Raw genomic sequence first — 23,804 nt, forward strand, 5'->3', positions numbered from 1 at the left:
TATAATACATGAATTTATTGGTGCTTGATGATATTTTTATTGACAAGTATACTAATTTTTGTCAATACTTTTGCGTTTCATTTGTTTTTAGGTAAAATCAGGAGGGATTCTTTGAGCCGCCTTATGTTTGTGGCTTCCCTTGCACTTAATTAGTTTTTTGATACATTGTATTACACTTCCTCATCTTATTGTCGTAGAACTTTTTTGCTTTTTGTATATGTTTGATGTGGAGGATGGTGATGGTAATGGTGATGGTGGGGGAGGTGGTGATGGTGATGGTGATGGTGATCCTTTCCACTAAACACTCTATCTTTTTTTTGTAAAATTCTACCATTCTATTAGTTTGGGAAGATATGCTTATGATCCTGTAAATGAACTTATATTTCCTGTTTGGTTCAGAAATGAAACATGGATCTTTGATGACTACAAATTCATCATGGCTTTATCGTGATGGCTGGTTTGCACTTGGCTCCGCTGCACTAAAGGTAAAACATTTGTTCTTTTTTCCTGAGATTGCTTCTAAAACAGCTCTCAATTTCATTGGCATTATCAAAGAGTGTGCTAACCTTTAATTCAAGTTCAAGTTTTCTGATATATTGAAATTGATGTTCTGTTGAATTGCTCCATCAATAAGCACTTTGAAGATATATTAGAACTTTTGGTTTACTGCCTAAGTTATTTATGTCCCCATTTTTTTGGGTTTTGGAAATTGATGTACTCTGTGCCCAAAAATTTAGAGTTCTTTGGGTGCATCTATAGACGGTTTACAAGTTAAATATGATATTTTGCAAATAACAGTTACAACAGTTGTATAAATGATACCAGTAAAAATAAAAGCTGTAGAAATGATTAGTTAATGGCTTCCAATTGTGCATTACGTCTTTTAGAGATTATTATTCTAGAGGCTACCATGTGACATTGCTTCAAAATGAAAACTTTCCCCTTCCTACCAAAATTAGGGTTAGGATTTTCAATGTTATTGAAAACATGTCTGTGTTATGAAGATGCATGATGTTTGTGCTTTTAATTTTTTTGTTGTCATTGCATTGTGTGAAAGCACAACAAAAATTACTTATGATGGTTCGTTGTCATCGCATTGTGTGACTATGTCCATGGCCGAAGGCTATCCAATAGGCGGAGATTACGAAGTACAACACACCCAAAAGGTGGTCTTTAGGTCTTTCTGTCTTTCTTGCCTTTTTTCAGCAACATAAGATTTTGATATGATTATAATGTGTTAAATGCAACTTTCTTGCCTTTGTTCAGCAGACACACTTTATAAAGGGGGAATTAACATGTCAATCGCCGATCATTTTAAAGCCTCAACAAGAGTACTTGGGTTCATTTTAGAAACCCACTTCACAAACTATTTGTTGCTGTTTGGGGAAACTAAACAACAAATATGTAAGTTTCAATGCCGACATGTATATTCGAATGTCTAAAAGGCCATATGTTTTGAATGATCAGAGAATAATTAGAAAAATGTTAAATATGGGCATTGGGTTCTCTTGGGTTTTGCAAATTATGGTCGGCATTTTCTTTACAATATGTCACTATGTAGAACATAGTGTTCGATAGTTTGTCTTTTGTTCTCCCTTATCTTTTTTTTATTTCTTCTTTGTGTCAGTCCTTAACCCCTTTTGACTCCTTTCTCTTCCCCTATTTAATTAAGTTTTGAATGTCAGGTGTTTCATTCTTAGCCTTATTATTTTTCCTTCATAGCCTTAGGTGTCCTAACTATAGCTTAGATCTATTGGTATAATTGAGTAATGTAAAATTTGTTAGAGTAATTAGGTCAAGCAAGAGGTTGCTTGAAGCATTACACCCAAGGTATGTAATTTGGAATACCAAGTTTGTTGCCTCCAGCCCCTATATATAGAGATACACTAGGGTTTTAATAGGTTAGTGGGCTCTAGCCCAAATAGGCCCACTACACCGGTTCATTATCTTATTGGGCTTATATTAGAACATACATGGGTTATATTATATACTCAACAATCTCCTCCTATGTTCTACATATAGCACAATCCAATAGATAGTTAATGTGATGTCCAAACAAAATTATTGAATCATCCATATCATCATATCAATAAAGATTTGTAATCCAACTGAAAACAAAATACTTTAAAGAATAACCAAGAGTTTTAGAAATAATCTAAACTCAAACATAAGCAGTTTCATATGTAGGTGAACTATTTAATCAACTGAAAACAAAATACTTTAAAGAATAACCAAGAGTTTTAGAAATAATCTAAACTCAAACATAAGCAGTTTCATATGTAGGTGAACTATTTAATCAACTGAAAAGAAAATAATAGTTCTCACTGCTCTATAAGGATTCACTCATCAAGTAAGTCATCCTCATCAAGATCCAAATTGAGGCAATCTCCTCCATTTTCACCAATTCCTGTAAATTATCAAATATGAATTTCATTAAAAATGAATCCAATCATTTGTGTATTTTACTAAAAGTATCTAGTTCTACCAGAAGAACTTAGTACAATTTCATAATGGCTGAAAAAATAAATATCAATATCAATAAGCATTAATGTCAAGTTTCAATCAAGAACAAGACCTAAACAGTTTCTTTTTACAAAGAACCATTCCATGTTTCCATTTGAAATGTTACAGGCATCATATCCAAATTGAGTTAAGCTGTATTATCAAGTTTGGAATGAAACAACCTTTCCCAAGAAGGACATGTCATCAAATGTGGAATGACATAAAGACAACTGTAAACATCATTGAAACATATCAAGTGCTTATCTTGGCCAAGATAGGGAGATTCGAAAAATTCAAAATAATATGAATGTAGGTTAAGACACGTCTACACAGTCTTTAACCCCATCTCCCCCACAGTTTTGAATATTCGATCTTTGTTCAGTCCCTTCGTAAGAGCATCGGCCATATTATCCTTCGATCTCACATCAACCAAAGTGATAATACCTCGTTCTAGAAGATAATTCAGCGTGGCATGTTTCAGCCTGACATGTCTCCTCTTACCATTAAAGAGTGAGTTTTTCACAATCGTAATTGTAGCTTGATTATCACAGAACAAACTTAAAGAGTTAATCTTTAAATGGGTCAATGGAATGTCCAGGATTAGATCTCTTATCCACTTTGCTTCATCTCATGTAGAAGCTAAAGCATAAAGTTCTGATTCCATAGATGACAAAGCAATACAAGTCTGTCTCTTTGACTTCCATGCAACAGCGGCTCCACCCAGTGTAAAAACATAACCACTGGTAGATTTACTGTCTCCTAATTCTGAGCCCCAAGATGCATCAGAATATCCTTCCAGGATAGGAGGATGGTCATTATAACATAGAGCATATCCTTGAGTACCCTTAAGGTATCTCATCAGCCTCATAAGGGCATCCCAGTGCTCATGGCCAGGATTACTAGTGAAACGACTCAGCATGCCAATTGTAAAGGCTATGTCTAGCCTAGTGCAACTCATAGCATACATGAGACAAAAGTGTGCCCTCTTTTTTTAGTCAAAGCTGGTGTTGGATTAGTAGAATTTCCCAAAGAGAAAGAATGGACAAAAAATGTTGAGAGGATATCTCTAATGAAAAACAAAATTGAACTTCTTTCTGGTCAACCTCATTGCCCGAGACTCTCTACCTTGTTCTTGCAAGAAAATTTCCTCTTACGAAACATTACAAATTCCTTCTTTGCTCATATGAACAACCTTCGAGTTCTCGACCTGTCTAATACTGGGATCATGTCATTGCCAGGGTCACTTTCCGACTTGGAGAACCTTCATGTACTGCTATTGCGTTCCAATCCATTAAAGGTGGTGCCATCACTATCAAAGCTCAAGGAACTGAGGATATTGGACCTTTTTGGGACTCACATCGAAGAACTGCCTCTAGGGATGGAAGTGTTGCTTCATCTAAGACACCTTGACCTCTCTTTGACACGTTTGTGAATGTTTCCTACAGGTATAATACCCAATCTCTGTCTTTTGGAAAACTTCTCTACATACAATAGCTCATGGGAATGGTCGTTGAATAGGGGTGATATGGATGTAGTAATTAAGGAGATAACAGAGTTGAAAAGATTGACTAATCTCCATATCTCGTTTACGGATTTGCCTACCTTCCTAAATTATAACAAGTCTGGGCATTGGCGAGTCTTGAAAATCTTCTATTGTACAATAAGAGGATCATCACCATATCTTTCTCATTTGTATCTCTCTCAGAATTTTATAGAAATTTGGAACTGTGATGTTGTTGGCATAGGGAGCTCTCTCTTGCTCCCAGACAACACTCTGAAAGTGATGTTTCTAGAATGCCACGGTATCATCCGACTGTCTCAATTGTCATTCTTAGCAAATCTGAGGGCGTTGAAAGTATGTGTCATCAGTGGATGCAATGGGTTGGTGTGCATTTTAAAGGCAGAAGAGAACACCATACCTGCCTTAGAGACATTAGATCTTGATGACCTTCCCAACTTAAGGGCCATCTACAAGGGAGTTCCGGCACATTGAACCTTTGGAAGCCTAAGGATCTTGAGCATTAAGTATTGTGATAATTTGAAGAATTTGTTTGGGGTTGGGTTGTTGCAGCATCTCCAAAACCTTGAAGTGACACAAGTTTGGAACTGTAATTTGGAAGATGTGGTAGTTGGAGATCAAGATAATACTCCCATTACTCTTCCAAGGTTGAGGAAGATAGACTTGAAATTTTTACCAGAATTGAAGAGTATTTGTAGGATGATGTTTATTTGCTGTTCTGTAGAGACTATCTCTGTATGTAAATGTCCTAAACTGACGAAGCTCCCTCTCTCTGTCAACAACCTACCGCAGGCTCTCAAATCGATCATAGGAAGTATTGAGTGGTGGGATGCATTGGAGTGGGACCACCCCAACCCCAAGACCCTTCTCCAACCATTTTCAGTGGAGGAGAATGAAGGATGGATATGCGGAACGGAGAACGTCATGAATTAATCATGGACTAGAGCTGTTCCTAGAGGTCTAAGGTCAAAATGGTGAGGATCTCAGAAAAATTTAAGGAATTATTGTTCTAGTTCTTACATATGTAGCTGCATTTTTATGCTTATCAGAGATAGTCTGTATTGCTTTTGCTTTACACCCATTCGTGTTCCTAGAAATTATTCTTTCTTTCCTTTCTTTTATGCGGAATGATACTATGAGAATAACAAGGTCCCAGGACCATTTAATTTGTGAAATGTAAATGAAAAAAAAATCAAAATAATACCAAAACAACAAGGTCCCAAGACCATTTAATTTGCGAAAATGTAATGCAGAAATTATAATTCTCAATTCTGTTGGGTAAAACATAATCATGTTTGTACTTCATTAAAACTTGAAACCAATAGGCACCCGCCGAATGTAGCACACAACACCCCCAGAGTGAAGAGAAAGGTGGTTGAGAAGTTACTGTTCATGAGATTCTGAGCTAAGAATTTTTCAAACAAATCAAGATAGTAGAGTCTGGAGAGCAACATGAATCAGGTAGGAAAATTCTCCAAAGACTCATTGTAAGACAGGAAGAGGAGCTTCAATGTAGTAAGATTGGAGATATCAGAAATCAGGGCAAAGAGGTATTTCTGCTTAAGGCTATGGGCCTGTTTGTTTTGGATTTTGAGTCCAAAACGGATTATTGGACTCAAAATTGCTTTGAAGTTTTACTCCAGTGATCAGTTTTGGACTCGAAATCAATTATGGGCAATAGAGAAAGAGAGAGGCTAGCTTTTTACCTACCTTTTTACTCGGTTGTAGAGAGAAAGATAGAGAGAACTTAGCTTTTTAGCTACACTTAACTGTTGAGAAGTGAAGCTGGAAACAGGCAATGAGAGTGGAAAAGGGGGTGGATGTTACGTGCCTAATCGGCCCTAACACAAATAAACAAAATAAAAAGGAAGAATAGGAAAGAGGATGGTTGATTCGAGGCAACCGGGACCTCCTAACGGCTCGATTCGAGAGGACTCTCCTAGAAACATAGTTTCCATTTTGCAGTAAATTCTCTTCTTCTTTATTAATGATAAACATGCCATTTAAATACTCCATCTTCACCCACACGTTTACACGTTTTAGAGGTATATGGAAAATAGCAAGACTAAAAAGATAAGTACGAATGAGAGAGAAATAAGGAAACTAACAATCACAATCCTAAAAGCAACCACAACTAAAGTAAATCAACTTAAAAAGCCTAAAAATTAGGGATTTATTTGTGCACGCATCATTCCTTCCCCCTTGAAACAACCTTGTCCTCAAGGTTGAATTCCTCACTGGAGAAAATACTCCAATCCAATGGGGTCCCAAATCCTTTTGGGCATAGTTGATAATAGCCTTTTAGATTCTTCAAAATTAGTGGCCACGGTCATTTGAACCCCGCTTTTAAAATCCGACACGATCGAAGTTGGGAAGAAATACGATCTTTCATGGAATCGCATCGGAATGACAGAATGATCGAATTGTTGAACAAAATCAATATGCTCTTCGGCATTGTGTTCAAGTAACCCATCCTTGTCGCCATCAATTCTTGCACTTTCCTCGACCTGAACATCAATTTTTTTAAGATTATGCTTTTCTTCATCTTTGCGTATTTTCTCTATTAGCTCGCTGATTTTGTCAAAGCCTTCTTCAAATCGTCGTTGCTCTTCTATCTGTTTCGAAAAAGACGCCTTGAGCTTCTGAAAATCATCATGCAGGGAGTCCAAAATCTCCAAGGATGTATTCATGGCGTAGGACCGACTGCTCTTATACCACTTGTTATGTGCCTAATCGGCTGTATCACAAATAAACAAAATAAAAAGGAAGAATAAGAAAGAGGATGGTTGATTCGAGGCAACCAGGACCTCCTAATGGCTCGGTTCAAGAGGAGCCATTACTCTCCTAGAAACATAGTTTCCATTTTGTTGTAAATTCTCTTCTTCTTTATTAATGATAAACATGCCATTTAAATACACCATCTTCACCCACATGTTTACACGTTTTAGAGGTACGTGGAAAATAGCAATACTAAAAGATAAGTACGAATGAGAGAGAAATCAGGAAACTAACAATCACAATCCTAAAAGCAACCACAACTAAAGTAAATTAACTTAAAAAGCCTAAAAATTAGGGATTTATTTGTGCACGCATCAGTGGATTTATCATTCCTTCTGCCCCAAAAAAATCAAAGAACGTAGGGTTTCAAAAAATTAGGTGTTTCTAAAAAAGTAGGCTTTTGGAATTGGAAATGGATTTTCTGTGATCTAGATTCAAAGGGTGGGTTCATGAGAGAAATAAAGAAAATGGTGTGTTTAGCTGTTTATTTTCTTCTCTTTCTCTGTCAAATTTGCCAGTGTTCATGAAACAAGTAAAGGGGTTCATATTTCTACCCCCTTCTCCAGCATTTCACCCCCTTTTGTTTGTATTTTCCTACCAAGGACAAACAAAGGGATAGAAATGCTATTTTTAGGGAAAATACAAACAAATGGGGGTGGAAATTCTGGAAAACGGGTGCAAATATCATTTCCCAATGAACAATGGTCTAATGCATGTGAACGTTGATGCAATCTCTTGATAAGTTGGTTATTTCCTATGCCTATGACTGCCTGTTATGATTTTTTGCTTAAATGAACTCATTGAGATGATGGCCAGAAACATCAAGCTTCCTTGCATTTTCATGAAAAAAAAAAATTGGCATGTGCATTTTTTCTTCTGGGTTTTCTTCTACATGGTCACCAAGCAAACAAAGAAACATCAAAACATAAGGCAACAACAACTTCTGGTATCTTCATACCAGGCCAGTTTTACAGCCAATCAGATTTCTGCTTCATCTTAGCCTCTGCACTCCTCTTTATCTTCTTTTGACTGTAGGTCCTCATGTACTTGGATCTCTTGGAGTCATCACCCATTGTCCGTCATTGTGGCAATCTCCTGTTCCATGGCTTTGTTAAGAATTTGCCAACATTGCCATTGCTGCTTCTCATACTAATGTCTTCCAATTCTGAAATTTTTCAGTTTTTTTTTTTTTTTGACTGAGCAACTTCAGAAACCAGTTTTCTTTCCCAAACAATGCATTTGTATTTGAACTTTCACCAATGTTTCCATGAAAAGAATTCTGCTCTTTACCTTGCAATGCTTGTCTGTGACTATTTTCATCTCTCATTTTCGAACTTTCACCGTCACGAAAATTCTCAGACACTTCCATCTTTTCATCTCTGGAAATTGATTCCCTTTCTTTTCTTTCGAAATTGTTCCTATCACCATATACTCCTTGCATTCTCGTACCTTCGCCATCTTGAGAAATTTTAGGCATTTCCAGCTTCCCATTGCTGGAGACTGCGCCTTGTTCATTACTTTCCAAAGCATTTTCCTTGCCATTTTCAACGCTCATTCTCAATCCTTTACTATCTTGAGAAATTTCAGCCACTTTCAACTGCCCATTGCTTCAACCAGGTCCCCCCCCTTTTCACCATCTTCTGCAGCATTTATGTCATCCCTTTCAGCTTTCTTCTTGAATTTTTCACCATAAGCATTTGGTGCAATTCCCACTGACTATTGTCACCATCCCCTCCCACAACTCCACCATCTTGAGAATTTTTGCACAATGTTAGGAACTGCTCCCTGCTCATTATTTCCAAAATACTATTTCTTTCTCTGATTCCCAAATCTGCATCATGTTCAGAATTCTGTCTTCTTCAACTCATCGTCTCTCAAAGTTGCACTCCGATCTTCGCCTTCTTTCATATCTTTATCAACACTTTCACCTCTTGAGCTCGAAAGAACACCCTGTTGAGAATTCTATCTCCTCATCTCTAGCAATGGCCTTTTGTCTTGTGCCCTTTCTTTTTGTTTTTATGAACTCCTTCAAATCTCATTCCAGGACTTGCACCATCTTGGGATTGCTCGGGCATTTCCAACCTCTTCCCATCTCTAGAAATAAATCCCCAATTCCCACCCTTTCCATTTTGAGAATTCTCAACTTTATCTAGCCCATCTGTAGAAACTTCTTGCTCTTTATTCTTCATTGGATTTATATTTCTGCTCTCATCTCTCATTCTTAGCCCTTCACCGTCTCTAGAACTGTCAACGATATCTGATTTCTCATCTTTGGGAATTCTCCCTGATATCTCCTCCCCACCTTCTCCTCGAGAATTATTGAGATTCTCAAACTGAATATATTCCGTAATTGCTCTCATCTCTTGACCCTCCACCACACTTCTATCACCAGTTCCACCTCTTTTTTTTAAACCTCCGCCATCTCGATTGCTCTGAAGCTTCTGCAAGAGAATCTTCTCCAGGAAGTTCTCGGTCTTTTATGTGCTGTAGCGTTTCTACTTCTGAAGATTTTTCTGACTGTCCTTTTCAGGAATTTTTTCCTTGCGCATGACAGTCTCCGTTACAGTTAAATTTACAGGTCTGTTAGATGGGTCACTAGTGCTAACTGAACAGATATGAGTAAGTTTCTTGAGGTGTGGCTTCATATCTTTGATTTCGGTTTCTTTCTGCTTCAAGAGTTCTGTTTGAGCTGTCACCTTTAGACACTCTTTGTTGACTCCATTTCTTTGTCTTGTAGTGTGTTGATCTTGTTGTCCTCCTCCTCAAGTGAAGTTCTTTGTTCTCGTTTAAAGGAATCCATCATGGATTGCATTTCCATGAGTTTGTTAGTCAGCTCCACCTTCTGGATTCTCACAGTGGCCGTCTTATTTTTCATTTCTTCAAGTTTTCTTTTCACCTCTTTGAAGGAATTTCTTTCATTCTGCCGAATGAAAAAACCAAGAGTTTTTTTTTTACTGGTAAGCTGGGATCGAACCAAGAGTTATACTGAACAAAAGCTTATATGTGCTTAACAATCAATAGATACATGAATTAGAACAAGAGGAGAAATCATGTCTGAACTAGCGTATCATTTTGCAGCTTTGATCTAGTGTTTGTAAAATCCTAGAGAACACAATGCATTCCAGTCCTATAACAACAATTTCAAGATCCAACTTGAATCATTTAGACCAAAACTGTAGATGAATCATAAAAACCTTTTAGAAAACAAAATTGTGTCAGTTCATATAATTGTTAGTCATTCTCAAGTTAGTTGTATTTTAATACAGTTTGATTTATTGAAAAGGATGAAGAGCATGTAGAATTAGATCATACATCTATAACTTAATTTAGTTTATGATCTAATGTCAAAAATTATAGATCTGTTTATGTTATTCTATAAATCTGACGAGTTTGGTTGGGTCCCATCTCCTTTTCCAACCAAAAGCTTATTTTCGTTGTGTCACATTCTTAGGAAAGAATGTGGAAAGTGGATTTTTTGAGTGACCATACCAGTTGATCCAATATAAATCCTAGGAGAGGGGTAGTTTTTTTATATATTTTTAAAGGATTTTTTTATGGATAGATCGATATGATGGTAAGGAAATCCACTTTCCACCAAACTTCCTCTGTTTTTTAGTCTATTTCCCCTCTTTTTATTGCTTATAGGACTAGCATCAGTGAACAAATTATATTGGAACTAATTGAGCATGAGCTTTTGCTAAAAAATGAATTTGAAGCAACCCTAACCCGAAACGATTTTATGGTACAAGCTCAACCCAAATTCTGAAAATCGATCCGTTTTGCACCTCTACTTGGCCCGGACCAGATTCAAGTCCATGATCCATCCAATCATAAGCCCAACTTTACCTCTTATTATAATAAACTAGAAAACAAGGGCATCTTTGGATCCGTCAAACAGTCAAACCTTTTTTTGATAACCCGGAATTTATCTAGGAACCCAGGGTGGCACCTTAGATTTTATTAATGAGAATAAAAGATACAAGAGAAGGACATAGAACCTTGCCTCTAACCCATAAACAATGGAAATATAACATAACCCTGATCCAGTCCATGTAACCTGGGAGAAAATCACTTTCACGATGGATGGTTAAAGGTATTTTTTAGTCCCATAAGAGGTATGTAGCTAACCTCAAGACCGATGATCATGAGGTGACCCACAGTCTTGGTTCCATCCTAAACAGATATACTATACATGGATAAGATGAATGACTACGAAAATCAACCATTTAGCTTTTCTTGGCAAAACCCTAAATAAAGCTTGATGGATCAAGGGCCTAGGATCCCCTCAGCATTTGGCCAGAGTTATGGTTCCTGTTTGGATAAAAATTGATCATGTAGATGATGCAAAGGTGGTGCCGAGAAGTCTTATTTTTGGAAGACCCTAGTGGGACTTACATGGTTGGTGGAAGGTATGACTTTAAATACACTACTGACCATGTTTTGATAATGAGACGAACTCGCCTTCTCTTATGCTTTTTAGTTGGTTGCTGATAGCTTTTTGGGAACCGTATTAGCCTTTGACAGCTGGTTAAATAACATAATACGAGGTGAGTTCACCCCAATAAAAAAAAGGGAAATTATATCAGCACAAGCACAACCATGTTTTGTTATAGACAGTCATGTTTCTTGTCTTTTAGTATTTCTAGAGTTGTCAAAAGGTCATTACATTTCCCAAAAAGCTCTTACAAGTTACGAGCCATTTAAATATTGAAAGACAAGATGCATAAGCGTCTATAACAAAACATAATTGTGCTGGGGATTTGCTATTGTCTCTCCCATTGTGCTGATATCATTTCCCTGAGAAAACATGGATTTGTTCCGAAATCAGGGTTCCAGTGTGCCAATATAAGGGATATTTTGGAATATTCTCGATATATAGGCCCCACTAAAGCAGTAGTGCAAAGTATTATCTAGTGAGGCCAATATATCCGAGAATATTTCAAAATAAATATATCAGCATATCAGATCCCTCTGATACCAATATTTTTTTAAAGCCATGCCTCTTCAATTAATAATGTGAGCCTACCAGATGAGACCCAAAAAACAAAGATATGAATAAGAAACCCCCCACCACAAAATTGAAAAAAAAAAAAAAGAGAGAGAGAAGAAGAAATAATAGGCCACAAGTTAGTTGCAGTGGAAAATCTTAAACACCTAAAATTAACACTTCAGAAATGCTTCTACATTCAATTTAACATGGTTGGGTAACATCATATGATTGATTCCTTCTTCATCTACTACTATTACTACAAAGAAATTCAAACAAAATCCTGTCCTAAGAACTTCCACACCTTTGTGTGTCGTTTTTCTCAATCCTACAACATAGTACAAGAGGAAAACAAAAGCAGCTCTTACTCATAAATCTATCCTTACACTTCCTCACTTCACCATCTCTTCAAGTAATCTCTATCTGCTTCTTTACCAAATTCAGCAGATCTTTCAAACCTACCCATTACTGCATTCTTAAAACTAAAGGCATCTTGAACACGCGAACAGTACCGTTGCATTTGAACACCACTCAAACTCGCCCTAGACTCCGCCACTTCATTCAAAGAGAGCCTCTTTTTTGGCCCCGGCTCTGGCCTTTGCTTAGGAGCGCTTTGAGATCTCACCTTCGCCTTAAACGACTGTGTATTTGCCATGTAATTAGGAAAATTCGAGTATGGACGAAAAAGGCTCTCAGCACACACACTCTTTGAAGGCGTTACCGGCATTCCCATATTCGACCCGTTCGAACTCACAAAACGAGGGGTGCTCTGAGCAGTTGAGAATCTGCATTCGTCGCTCGTCAAGCTCAAATCAAGGTCGTGGAGATTCTGGCAATTGGGTATGGAGAGACGAGTCGGGACTTGAGATGGAAGTGGGGAGAAGAGTGTTTGGGAGATTGGATCTTCACCACAATCTGAGATGGACACATTGGTTCTCTGGGATCTTGATTTGGGTCTGCAAGTATCAATTTCAACTATCTTAGGGCTCTCATCCAAGGCATTGATTGAAATTTCAAGGGAAACTGACAGCCTCCTACTGTTGAATGACGCCGCGTCTTCGCTTCTCGTGTCGTCAGATCTTTCCTGAAAATGAGAAAATGGAAGAAAAGTCACGATAAACTCTGCTTCAACACAGGTGAAATCTGTTGGGGTTCCACGCGAAAGCAAAGATCACACATCAGAAAATCTAAAGAGATGTGAATGGGCTTATAAGGGCTTGGGCACCCTCCCCTTAACAGCTAGCTTTTAAGGGTGATTTCTACCTTCCTAACAAAATCTTAATCGGCAAAGCAATTCAACAAACTATAGTGATGTTGGGTTTGTATGTTACAATGGATTTATGGGATCGAATTTCTGCTTGAAGCTTGTGGTCTTTATCGAGAAGGCGATGAGCCATTTGTGTTCGGACGGTAACCTGAGCTCTCATGAGAGCTTGCATGCAATGAAGAGTTGCAGCAGCTTGCTTTCGCACTAGATAACCTCGAACATGAGCCTGTAACTTCACTAGTCCTTTCAGAGCTCGAAGAGCTTTCTTCGCCTGTATATACCCATTACCCATAAAAGATTCAGCAATGGAGAAAAAGTAAGATCCTGTAAAATTTCTGTTTAAAAGAACATAAAAGCAGAAACTAGAAAGTGTCACTTTTTTCTGAGATACATTAACTTTGAAGTGTCACTCTTTCTTTATGAGAAATACATTAAAGCTTAAAGATCCAAAGACATTTACTCTTTGTTACCGAAAGCTGGCAAATCAAGAACAAGTACAATAAAGGAAAAGTTAGATGCAGTTAGGTCAACCAAGTTCAGCAAAAAACTAAATAAAAATAACGAGAAGAAACAGAGAGAAGTCTAACATCAAGGAAATGAAAAACCAGTAAGAAGAAAAGTAACTCTCAAATGCTAGAAGAGATAGAATATTCAGAAGAAAAATGGCACCATAGTATCCAAATTAAGAATAAGAAACATAGAAACCAATTTCACCCAATTGGGAACACCACTCTCTCAACTCAGATTCAGCAAATGAAGAAGAAAAACATGATGTGAAAAATCGAAAATGAAATACCCAAATCACAACACAGATTCCAACATCCATTTTCAGCACCAGATTAAACAGATGAACAAATTTAGGGGGAAGGCTGGATAAGGTAAGGGAATGCATAGTATCTGAAAAAAATAAAATCCACCAATAACACTTCTTTTAAACCAGCTTTAAACACCAATAACCCAGTTCAATAAGACTAATCCATACAAACATTTGTGGAGAACAAAAGAACACTAGCAGAAGATAGACAAATTTCAGTTTCAATTTTTCTTCCTCATTCTTTCTTCTTCTTTTTTTCTTTTAACGCGACAATCAAATTAAAAACTTACCCATTACCAAAAATTTCCCAAAATTGCATCTCAAAATAGTCTAAACATCAAAAGGTAACAAAACCCAAAAAACAAAAACAGAGAAAAAACAATTTTCTTACCAAATAACCCCTGAAAACCGTTTGGATCTTGACAGCGGCCCACTGCTCCCGCCCACCGCTGAAACCTCTCCCACTGCTCGTAAGCCTAACAACCGCGGCCGCCGCCTGAGCCGCCGCCACTGCCGCATCGGCCACCGCAGCCGTAGCCGCAGCCACCGCAATTGCGTGCTTATTCTGCTCTTCACTCTCACTATAATAAGACCTCAGCCAAGCAGCATCTATACTGCCATGACCACTCTCCGGAATCTGACCCACGCCGGTATCCCTCCCTGACTTCCTAAAACTCCACCTTTTCTTCTCCTTCCTGTCATTTGAATTCGAATTATCGCCATGTTCCTGCTCTTTCTTCCCACCCAACAAGCTCCTTAACCACCTCGCCGCCCGCCCCATATCCCAAAAATAACTAGAACTGAACTTAAGGAGAAATGTAACACCACCCAAAGTACGAACCACTCCAACTAAGACCACGCTGACTAAACTAAAAGAAGGGGGAAATGGGGTAATTGAAAACCCCAGGTTAAGAAATTTTCTACCATGTTCAAAGAAGTGGGGAGGAGAGCAGAGAGCAGAGAGCAGAAAGCAGAAAGCAGAAAGCAGAAAAATGAAATAAAGAAATAGCAGAAAAATTTATATAAGTGTTGCATATTTTAGGAATGTGGATAGAGATAAGGGATGATTTTTGAAAAACATATGGAGACCTTGTGAAGACTAGCATTAGAAGCCAAAAGAGATGCCATAGAAAGATACAGAAGTGAAGAAAAAGCTTATAACCAACATTAAAAATTTGGAATTACAGACAGGACAAAAACAAATAGCTGTTAAAAAAGAGTTGAGAGGGATGGAAAGTGCAGAAAACCCACCCCCTCAAAATTTAAAAAAAGGGTCGGATTTTCTTTATCCAATGAGGAACTTCGGGAAGTAAAAACAAATACTCTCTCAGTCGTTCTCTCTGTTGTTACATAGTCTTTTGACGGTTTATATTCCCTCTCATTCTCTCTCTAACTTTCTGAAACTACGTGTCTTTAGAGAGAAAGATAACCTTAGTTTTCTCATCCTCTCTAGTCTCTACTATCAATAAAAAGATGACGTTTACCCTTCTAACGCTAGTAAAAGGCTACTGATATTGATAAAACCATGTTTTGATAATTGCACAAACTCATCTTGTCTTTTATTATTTAAACAGCTCTCAGAAGCCATTTTGAAAAGAAAAGACAAACTGGGTTTGTGCAAATATTAAAACACAGTAGTGCCAACATGAGCACCAGAGAAAAATAAAGCTTTTGTTTCAACTTTCAAGTGTCTAATACGACAAATGTTTCTCCTTTTTAATGAAGCAAAAGAGGAGAAGACGCGTATCGATCTACACTCTTTCCTGACAACACCCAGAAGCTACTGTTTCCTGATTCTTGTCGTTATTTAGGAAATTACCCTGGTACAACTATACAAGAAACTAACGAGGGATATCAACACTACAGCAACGAGAAAAAATTCCTCTAATTCAAGATTAAGGACACATGTGGTGATTAGAAAAAAAAAGGAACAATGACGACCAATGAAATGCCTAATGTTTTTTTAATCCGAGAGATTATTACATTAGTAAAAACATATGGGCATTTCCAAAATTAGAGGGCAATTGGGGGGCATTTACCCCTATCCTGTTTTGATAATTGTACTAACTCATCTTGTCTTTTATTATTTAAACAGCCGTGAAAAGGTTATTAAAGTTTCCTAAAAAGCTATGAGATGCTAATTAAAAGGAAATGACAAGCTGAGTTTGTGCAATTCTTAAAGAATTGGTATTGCCAGTATCATTAGCATTTCCAAATTGTCAAAATTAGTAAACTCTCACTTTCCTATCGTGGTAAAAGTAAAAACTCTTCTCTTCTCAGTTCCTTTACTGTGGTGGGGCCTACAGTACCCGTTAAGAGATGGGCACTGTTGCCTCGTCATGTGATGTAACGCAATCCGTTGGAATTTCTGCATTTCCTTATCAATAGCTGTCAAGGGACCCAATTCAGAACGGATCCCCACCTTTCTGTTATTCTCTGTTAGGATCCATTCGAATCCTAATTCCGTTTAGATCCTATAGGATCTTATTTCCTCCTACAACTAATATTTGTATTTATGCCACAATTGTATTTTTTTTACACTAGAAGGGGATTGGCCGGGGAAGAAAAGGGGGTGAATATATCACTTCCCTTGTCCTTATAGTAGAGTAATGGGACGTAGTCTCCTTTCTAAGTAATGGTGAATTCTGGTTTTCAAGAGAGAGTGAGCAGTCTCTTAGTAGTCTCCTAAGCAGTCTTATGGGGTTTTGGTTCCTTTTTATTGTAAACTACTAGTAAAGTCCACCAAAATGTAAAAAGAGATCCTCTCTCACTTCAAACAATGTAAGATAACTCACAGCATGGAGGGGGCCAATTCACCTTCTGATTTCCTCTCCAAAACAGATTGCATACTCCATGGAGAAGACATCCCTATTTCCCAGATCCCCCAATCACTTTTGGAAATTGTTAGCAAAGATGCTTCAAAGATAATGTATCAACGTCTGTAAAATTTTCGTTAATTAATGCTCTGGTAGGGGTCCGCCAAACCCCTGCTTAACCATAAAAAAAAAAAAAAAAAAAAAAAAAAGTCCACCAAATTGTACAATCAAACAGACCCATTAAGAATCAAAGTGTCCTTGTGAGTGTCATGTGTCTCACTATTTATTTACACAATCAGAATTTTATACAAGTTTAGGGCCTGTTCCTTTAAGATTACAACAAACTGATTGTGAGTGCCAAACCGATTATTGGACTCAAAATTTGAGTCCAATAATCAGTTTGGCACTCGCATGACATAATCCTAAACAATCAGGGCCTTAGAACTTAGAATTTCAGATCATGACTTAGCTAAGATGGTGACAAAAGAGCATCTACGGGAGACCCGGCTGGGTAGGGGTGCAAGTTTGACCCTGTGAGCCCTGATCCGCCCTGAGCCCGAACATGGTCAGGGTTGGAAAATCTGACCCTGAGAGCGGGTTTGGGTACATTTTTTTTGGCCCTGACTCAGGGTCGGGTCGGGTTCAGGGTTGATACCCCGACCCGACCCGACCCTGTTTACACTTTACCCACGGCCCACCCTTGAGCCTTTCTGTTTTTCATTTCTCCATCTATTGGGTTTTGGTTATGTATTTATCACCAAAAATCATATATCAATTAGAATAACAGATGGTGTGAAAGTATTTTGATTTTTGACAATAAAACAGACCGAAAACATGTATAATTGCCCGGCTCGGTCAGACCCAAGCAGGGCCAGCCGGCCCGGCCCTGCCCAATCAGGGTCAATCAGGACGGGCAAGGATTGGGCTGAACCCTTTAGGGCGGGCAAGGGTTGGGCTGAACCTTGTAGGACGGGCATTGGGTTGAGGATTTTCGGCCATGACTCAAGGTCAGGGTGGGTCAGGGCTAAGATATTGGCAGCTAGGGTTGGGCTAGGGTTTTGCCAAACCTGACCCAACCCGACCTTGTTGCAGCCCTACAGCCGGGTTTTAGAATTTTAGGGCTGAGAGAGAGAGAGAGGGAGATTCTAATCTTGAATTTTTTTAGTGAGAGAGAAAGAGAGATTCTAATCATGATTTGTTGTTAGTTTTGTAATGTTAGATATTATATGTCGACTTAGTTTGTAACTAAAAAATATGAAAGATATTCTAGAACTATGACAAAATATATTCAAATCTAGAACGATTCAGCGGACTTTTTCTTAAAGTGTTTGGGTCACATCCTTCTTTTTTAAGTGTTGGGGCTACACCCGATTAAATAAGTGTTGTATCTATATCCCACATGAGACACTCCAACGGACCCACATCATCTGTCTTTCTACCACTCATTTGGAGTCCTCATACTTTGGGTCTGAGTTTGTTGACAATTCTAAACTAATGTTCATTTTTGGAAAATTATAGAAATAGCCAGCTAAGGATTAGTTGCTAATCACATGATTATATTGTTGTTTAAAGTTGTTCTTTAATTACCGACTAACCTGAAATTCTCATGAAGGGAGATTAGAAAAACATCTAGGCCTATCTCATCGATCTAATCCATCCTACCCATTCAATCAATTACACATTTAATAGACGATTGAGATTTCTTACATTTGGGTTAGTGGTTTGGGAATTTTTGGAATTGAGTCCCTCCCTTTAAAGGCAAAAAGGACACGGAAAGATCCAGAAATTCAAAACAGACATTTCCTTGGCAAAATGATGAGTCTCACTGTGACATGTGACATGCATGTATTTGTGTTTTGTTTTTTGTTTTTTTGTTTGAAGTGAAATGTGGCATACATGTATCGTGGCTGTTTAATGGGCCCTACCATTATGGGATGATCTCAACCGTTGATCGTTCAAAAATTATCTCTCTTCGATATAAAATATGGGTAGATCAACTGCATCAGTTTGTAATTGAAGACTATGGCAGCTGCAGGTTTATTTAAAACCCTTGATTTGTAGGCCACTGGTAACTATGTATAGCCCGCTAGGTGGTTCGACTGAACACGGCGGGATAAGTCCATTATTTTCAAAAATTACTGTGAGGCCCAAGCCCTATACTTATTGTTGAGATACAAAGCTTCAACCAATTGAGCTACAGGCCCAACCCCTCTATGCAGCAATCAATCTCTTTCTGCATGCCCAAGTCCAGTATTTTTCAAAAATTACTGAGGCCCAACACCTATACTTACGGTTGAGATACAAAGCTTCAACCAATTGAGCTACAGGTCCAACGACTCCTCAACACCTCTCTCTCTCTCTGAGCTAGCAAGTGAATTGCATAGACCGATGAACACGGTAGGTCACACCTGTACCTATTCTCAAAACCATTACTCTCGATGCTTCTCTTTGAGCACAAACTCTTGATAAGCCCAACTATGAATGGTTTAGATCTTTGAAGAAGGTGGACACCATAAAAAGTCCAACATGGTCGAAGATTGAAACCGTTCATTTGTGGAGCCCCTGGGTAACAAGCCCTTGCCCATCAAATTATCTCCATAGGATGGTCAAAACCATCCGATCAGGGTCACATCCCATCCTATTAGTGAAATGTAGAGACCGATTAACACTGTAGGATCATCATATGGAAATGATTTTCAGGGAAAGGCCTGCTTACATTGGGGCCCATCAAATGAAACATCTAGATATTGGAATAATGTGGGCCCAATGAATTTTTTAATAAATATGTGTGTGTACCTAGTTGCACCTATATTTTTTTAAGGGAAAAATACAGTTGCACCCCCTCAACTTTCTAACACATTCAAAGATAACCCTATAGTTTCAAACTCACCAACTACACCCCCGACTTTTCAAAGTGTATATAAGGTGGACCCCTCCATTGACGGTCCGTGACTTTAACCTGACAGAATTACTCAAACTTACCTGGTAATATTTTGAGGACAAAAATACCCTCTTCACTTGTTTTAAGACAGTTGCAGAGAGATTAGGGTAAATCCATTTATAGAGAAATTCAAAACCATAAGAATCCATTCCATCACATATCAAGTATCTTTCTATGAAAAACTCATTCAAGTATCTTTCTATGAAAAACTCATTAAGATCCAAAGCAAGCTCGATTATAATGCGAAACAAATACATAAACCCTAGAAATCAAATTCTAGTACAAAATTTCTACCAAACGAGAATTTTTTTTACCTTCCATTGGCTGTGGCCCTTCAGTGAAATCGGAATGCGCGAAAAAGAGTTGAGATCCACAAAAAACGTGCCCTAGCCATTCAATACAAACCCTAGGTAATGGAAAAAATACAAACCCCAGGTAATGAAAACAAATAGAATTGGAATTGAAGTCAAATCAAAACTAAAACCCTAGAAAGCAAAACACCACGAATAGAAAAACAAAACATATTGAAAAGATAAAAATAAGAGAAAAAACTTTTCTTTTAGGTTACAGAGAAAAATTCTTACATCTAAGGGAGGAGGAGACATGATGGTCAAGGATGGATTTCGATCTCTTTTCCAATGCAGAGAAGCAGAGCCCTGGGAAAAATAAATCATAGAAAAAAAAAGAATAAGGAAATTTGGTTCTGGTATTTGGAGGAAAAAAAGGTCTGAAGAGAAAGATATATATATATATATATATATATATATATATATATATATATATATATATATATATATAAAGAGAGAGAGAGAGAGAGAGAGAGAGAGAGAGAACTTGGTTCAGATTTCTTCACGGTGCCGGTGGAGAAATCATCTGTGGAGAAATATTGGCTAGGGTTTCTAAAAAGACAGGGGCATTATGGTCATCTCCTCCACTCCGTCAAGTTTAAAAAAAAAACCATTGAAACCTCAGGGGTTGTCATTGATGACTTTGAAAGTCTAGGGCTATCGTTGAATGTGTAAGAAAGTTGACGGGGTATATCTATATTTTTCACTTTTTTAAATAGAGTGGGCCCCACGTTGCTCAGAGACCTTATTAAGCATCAACGTAAATATGTCGTACCATGAAAATTATCCCCATTGGGTGATCCTAACTCTAGGATCTATGGATATTTCTGAATGATGTAGCTTATCTACAGGTTAAAGGGTTAGGGTCATCCAATCGAAATGATTTTTAGGGTACAGTCTAGTATCATTGGGGCCCAACAGGTTTGGATCTTCGAAAACATTGGGGCCCACCTATTATATGGCACCTACGTGCATACATCATACTAGTATTCTTGGCACATGCTATGCATGGGGGTAAAATGGTGGCCATATCCCATCAAAACATGAGGTACAAAATGATTTTCAAAACCAAAACGCTATCTCCTTTAAGATTAGTGATATGCATTTGCTCATAAACAATACATGTTCTGTGAATGTATTGGACTGGGAATGCAAATGGAGCCAAAAGCCCAAACTCAATTTGCTTTTTAGATTCGATGTATTGGATCTAGTTTACACCATTCCCGTTTAATAACAACACCTGGCAAATGACTAAGCTGTAATTAGACATATCCCTTACTAAGTCTAAAACACACATTTCTTACGTTAGGAATCATGTTGAGCATAAAGTTTTTTCCAGCACTCTTTTCTCTCTTTTCCAAAAAATAGACACATTCCCCGTAGCATCAGGATGAAAGTATTGTGAATGAGATATTAGAAAAAAGAAAGAAAAAATCCAACAGCTCAATTCAGCATTCGAATCCACTCTTCAAGAAGTTAGCATAATAAAAAAAAAAGAGCTTTAATATGAAAACCTCTATGTATTTTTTGTCATGCTTTGTCACGCCCTAGGCGTAGGACGTGGCACCGCCGTACACCTGCAAGACGTACAAGTCCCACAAATGTACAAGGCTACAAAGCAATGACAGAAATAACCTGGCATTTCATAACTAAAATATATTAAAGTTCAATTGATGTGGATCCATCAAAGTCAAATCAAATCTCATCTCTCCCCAAAGTCAAAGCAAAATAAAATAATAAAGTCTTTACATCTTATTCAAAGTACTCACTTCCTAATAAACTAAAAAAGCTAAACTAATCTCTGAGCGATAGTCCAAATCCAAAGCTAAGCGTCATGTTCCTCGTTAACTTCACGAGGGTCAATACCTAAAAATATCATATAACCACAGTCAGTTGAAAAGCTCAGTACATAATAAAGCACTACTCTGAGTACAGTCTATGCATGCCAAGGTTCAATATGGTTCAGATAACAGAATCAAAGTTGAATACTGAGGTCTCAACTGAATCAAAAGGCACAAAGCAGATACAAGTGTATGTCAAATAAGGTTCTAAATCAAAAGTGCAGCAAGGCAATTAAATGATTGAGTTATGTTCAAAGTCAAAGGTTTTTAGAATTCAAATACACTTCATAATCATCGGCATGGTCCATAAGACATGTTATTGCTTATACACCGACAGCCCACGGTGTTGAAACTAGTTCCTCAAGTTCAGATACAAGTCAACAGGGCCAGTGTTTTATCCCACTGACGGGCCAGAAGTTCCAGTCTACTACCCCTACGTTGGGTCCAGAGTTGCCAATTGTTTACCCCCATACGGCAGGGTCTAGAATTGCCAATTGTTTTCCCCCCATATGGCAGGGTCCATAAATAATCCAAGCCTCCACAGAAGTGTTCAGAAGGTATCCAAGGTTCATATTCAAATAGTTCTAAATGTTCAAAGTTCAACTAATGGTTCTCAATAGTTCAAAGTTCAGAATAGGTTCAGAGATCCATATTCAAATAGTTCCAAAGATTCAAAGTTCAAACCAATGGTTCCAAAGGTTCAGAGTTCAAAACAGTTACTTCAAAAGTTCAGGGTTCAGATATTCCTAAATATTCAAATAGTTCTAAAGATTCAAAATTCAAAACGATGGTTCCAAAGGTCTAAAGTCCAGACAGATACTCATACAGTTGTTTCAAAAGTTCTAAAGTAGCAGTAGGTGAAACAAATGGCATGCTAGACTCAAAGCTAATTCAGAAGTTCGAAGATATCAATCACAGGGTTCCAAAGTCAATACCAATTTCAAGTAAAAGGGTTTATGAAATAGCCAAAGTAGTACGTTATTACTAGGGCTGCACACGGTCCGGTCCGGTTCGGTTTAGGTGTTTTTTTAACCGAACCAATCACATCGGTTTGGAGAAAATCCAAGTCGTAACCAAACCGATCGGGGGTATAACCGAACCAAACCGAACCAATTTTGACCGGTTCGGTTCGGTGCACGGTTTATCCAGTATAAATTCAAATGAAGTAGTTAAATACGTTTATCTATTAAAAAAAAGGTTTATCTATAAAATAAACAAGGCCCTACCACTATAGATTTACTAGCAAAATGATCTCATCTTGATGAACAGAAATGACCATGACTCAATCTGGACCGTTGGTCTGCTTAGTGATCTGGACCAAATGGAGATCTTAGTTGCAAGATCAGTGGGTTCATTTTCTTTTAAATGAAACTAATTTCAAATTCCCTCATAATCATATCAAAAAGTGCCAAATGTTAAAAAATTAATTTTCTTTTATCCGGACTGGTAAAATTAGTACACGTTTTAATTCTAGAAAATTAGATAACTTTGTAAAGAAGGGTATTTTTATCATTCGACAAAAAGGATAAGCCTGTAAATTCCGCTCTTGAGGGCATTCATGTTAGATGGTAAGGAGGCGACAGACTCGTGAAAGTTACTAACCCAAAAAAAGCCAAACTGTAAACCATACTAACCCTAGCTTGTTCAAATTATAGGGGAGGTGAAATCACTCGGGCCAATTATATTGTGCAACAAAGAGATGAAGTTTCCAACACAAAACTTACAAGTAATACCTCGACACATGTGAGAAGGAAAAAAATAAAATAAAAGCCTTAGATAGCTAGAAATCCATTATAATTTCTTTGTGTTGGGGACAACATATCCATGCCTATAGCCAAATTGCCTCGATATATGCTTACCACTAGTAAGACTACGTTCAGGTAATCAATTAATCATCAACAGAGATTAACTCGCCTTTTGAATACACGAAATTGATATAGACACACCTCCCTTGTTTAAATCACCCATCTTCTCTTTGCAAATGATATTAAT

At 37.7% G+C, this 23,804-nt stretch overlaps 1 protein-coding gene across 2 annotated transcripts; it reads right to left on the reverse strand.

Annotated features, from left to right (window-relative positions):
* Positions 1-11,945: 11,945 nt before the first annotated feature.
* LOC143845433 (protein IQ-domain 26-like) lies at positions 11,946-14,981 on the reverse strand. Of its 2 annotated transcripts, XM_077353778.1 has the most exons (3): positions 14,259-14,976; positions 13,118-13,324; positions 11,946-12,870 (listed from the first exon to the last, which is right to left on the reverse strand). In XM_077353778.1, the coding sequence occupies exons 1-3, from the start codon at positions 14,646-14,648 to the stop codon at positions 12,184-12,186; spliced, it is 1,284 nt and encodes a 427-aa protein (XP_077209893.1). In that variant the 5' UTR covers positions 14,649-14,976; the 3' UTR covers positions 11,946-12,183. The 2 variants fall into 2 exon arrangements, with proteins under 2 accessions (XP_077209893.1, XP_077209894.1); XM_077353779.1 differs by lacking the exon at positions 13,118-13,324 and having other exon boundaries at positions 14,259-14,981.
* Between the last annotated feature and the right edge of the window lie 8,823 nt (positions 14,982-23,804).

Source organism: Tasmannia lanceolata, unplaced genomic scaffold, assembly GCF_043159265.1.
Source record: "Tasmannia lanceolata isolate RefF3 unplaced genomic scaffold, GAP_Taslan_0.1 ptg000015l, whole genome shotgun sequence".
Classification (NCBI taxonomy): Eukaryota; Viridiplantae; Streptophyta; class Magnoliopsida; order Canellales; family Winteraceae; genus Tasmannia; species Tasmannia lanceolata.

Excerpts from the sequence above, each read along its gene's own strand:
- LOC143845433 (XM_077353778.1), bottom strand. The coding sequence starts at position 14,648 with ATGGGGCGGGCGGCGAGGTGGTTAAGGAGCTTGTTGGGTGGGAAGAAA. Across the intron at positions 13,325-14,258 it reads CGGTTTTCAGGGGTTATTTG|GCGAAGAAAGCTCTTCGAGC; the intron begins GTAAGAAAATTG and ends GGGTATATACAG. Across the intron at positions 12,871-13,117 it reads TTCGATCCCATAAATCCATT|GAAAGATCTGACGACACGAG; the intron begins GTAACATACAAA and ends TCTCATTTTCAG.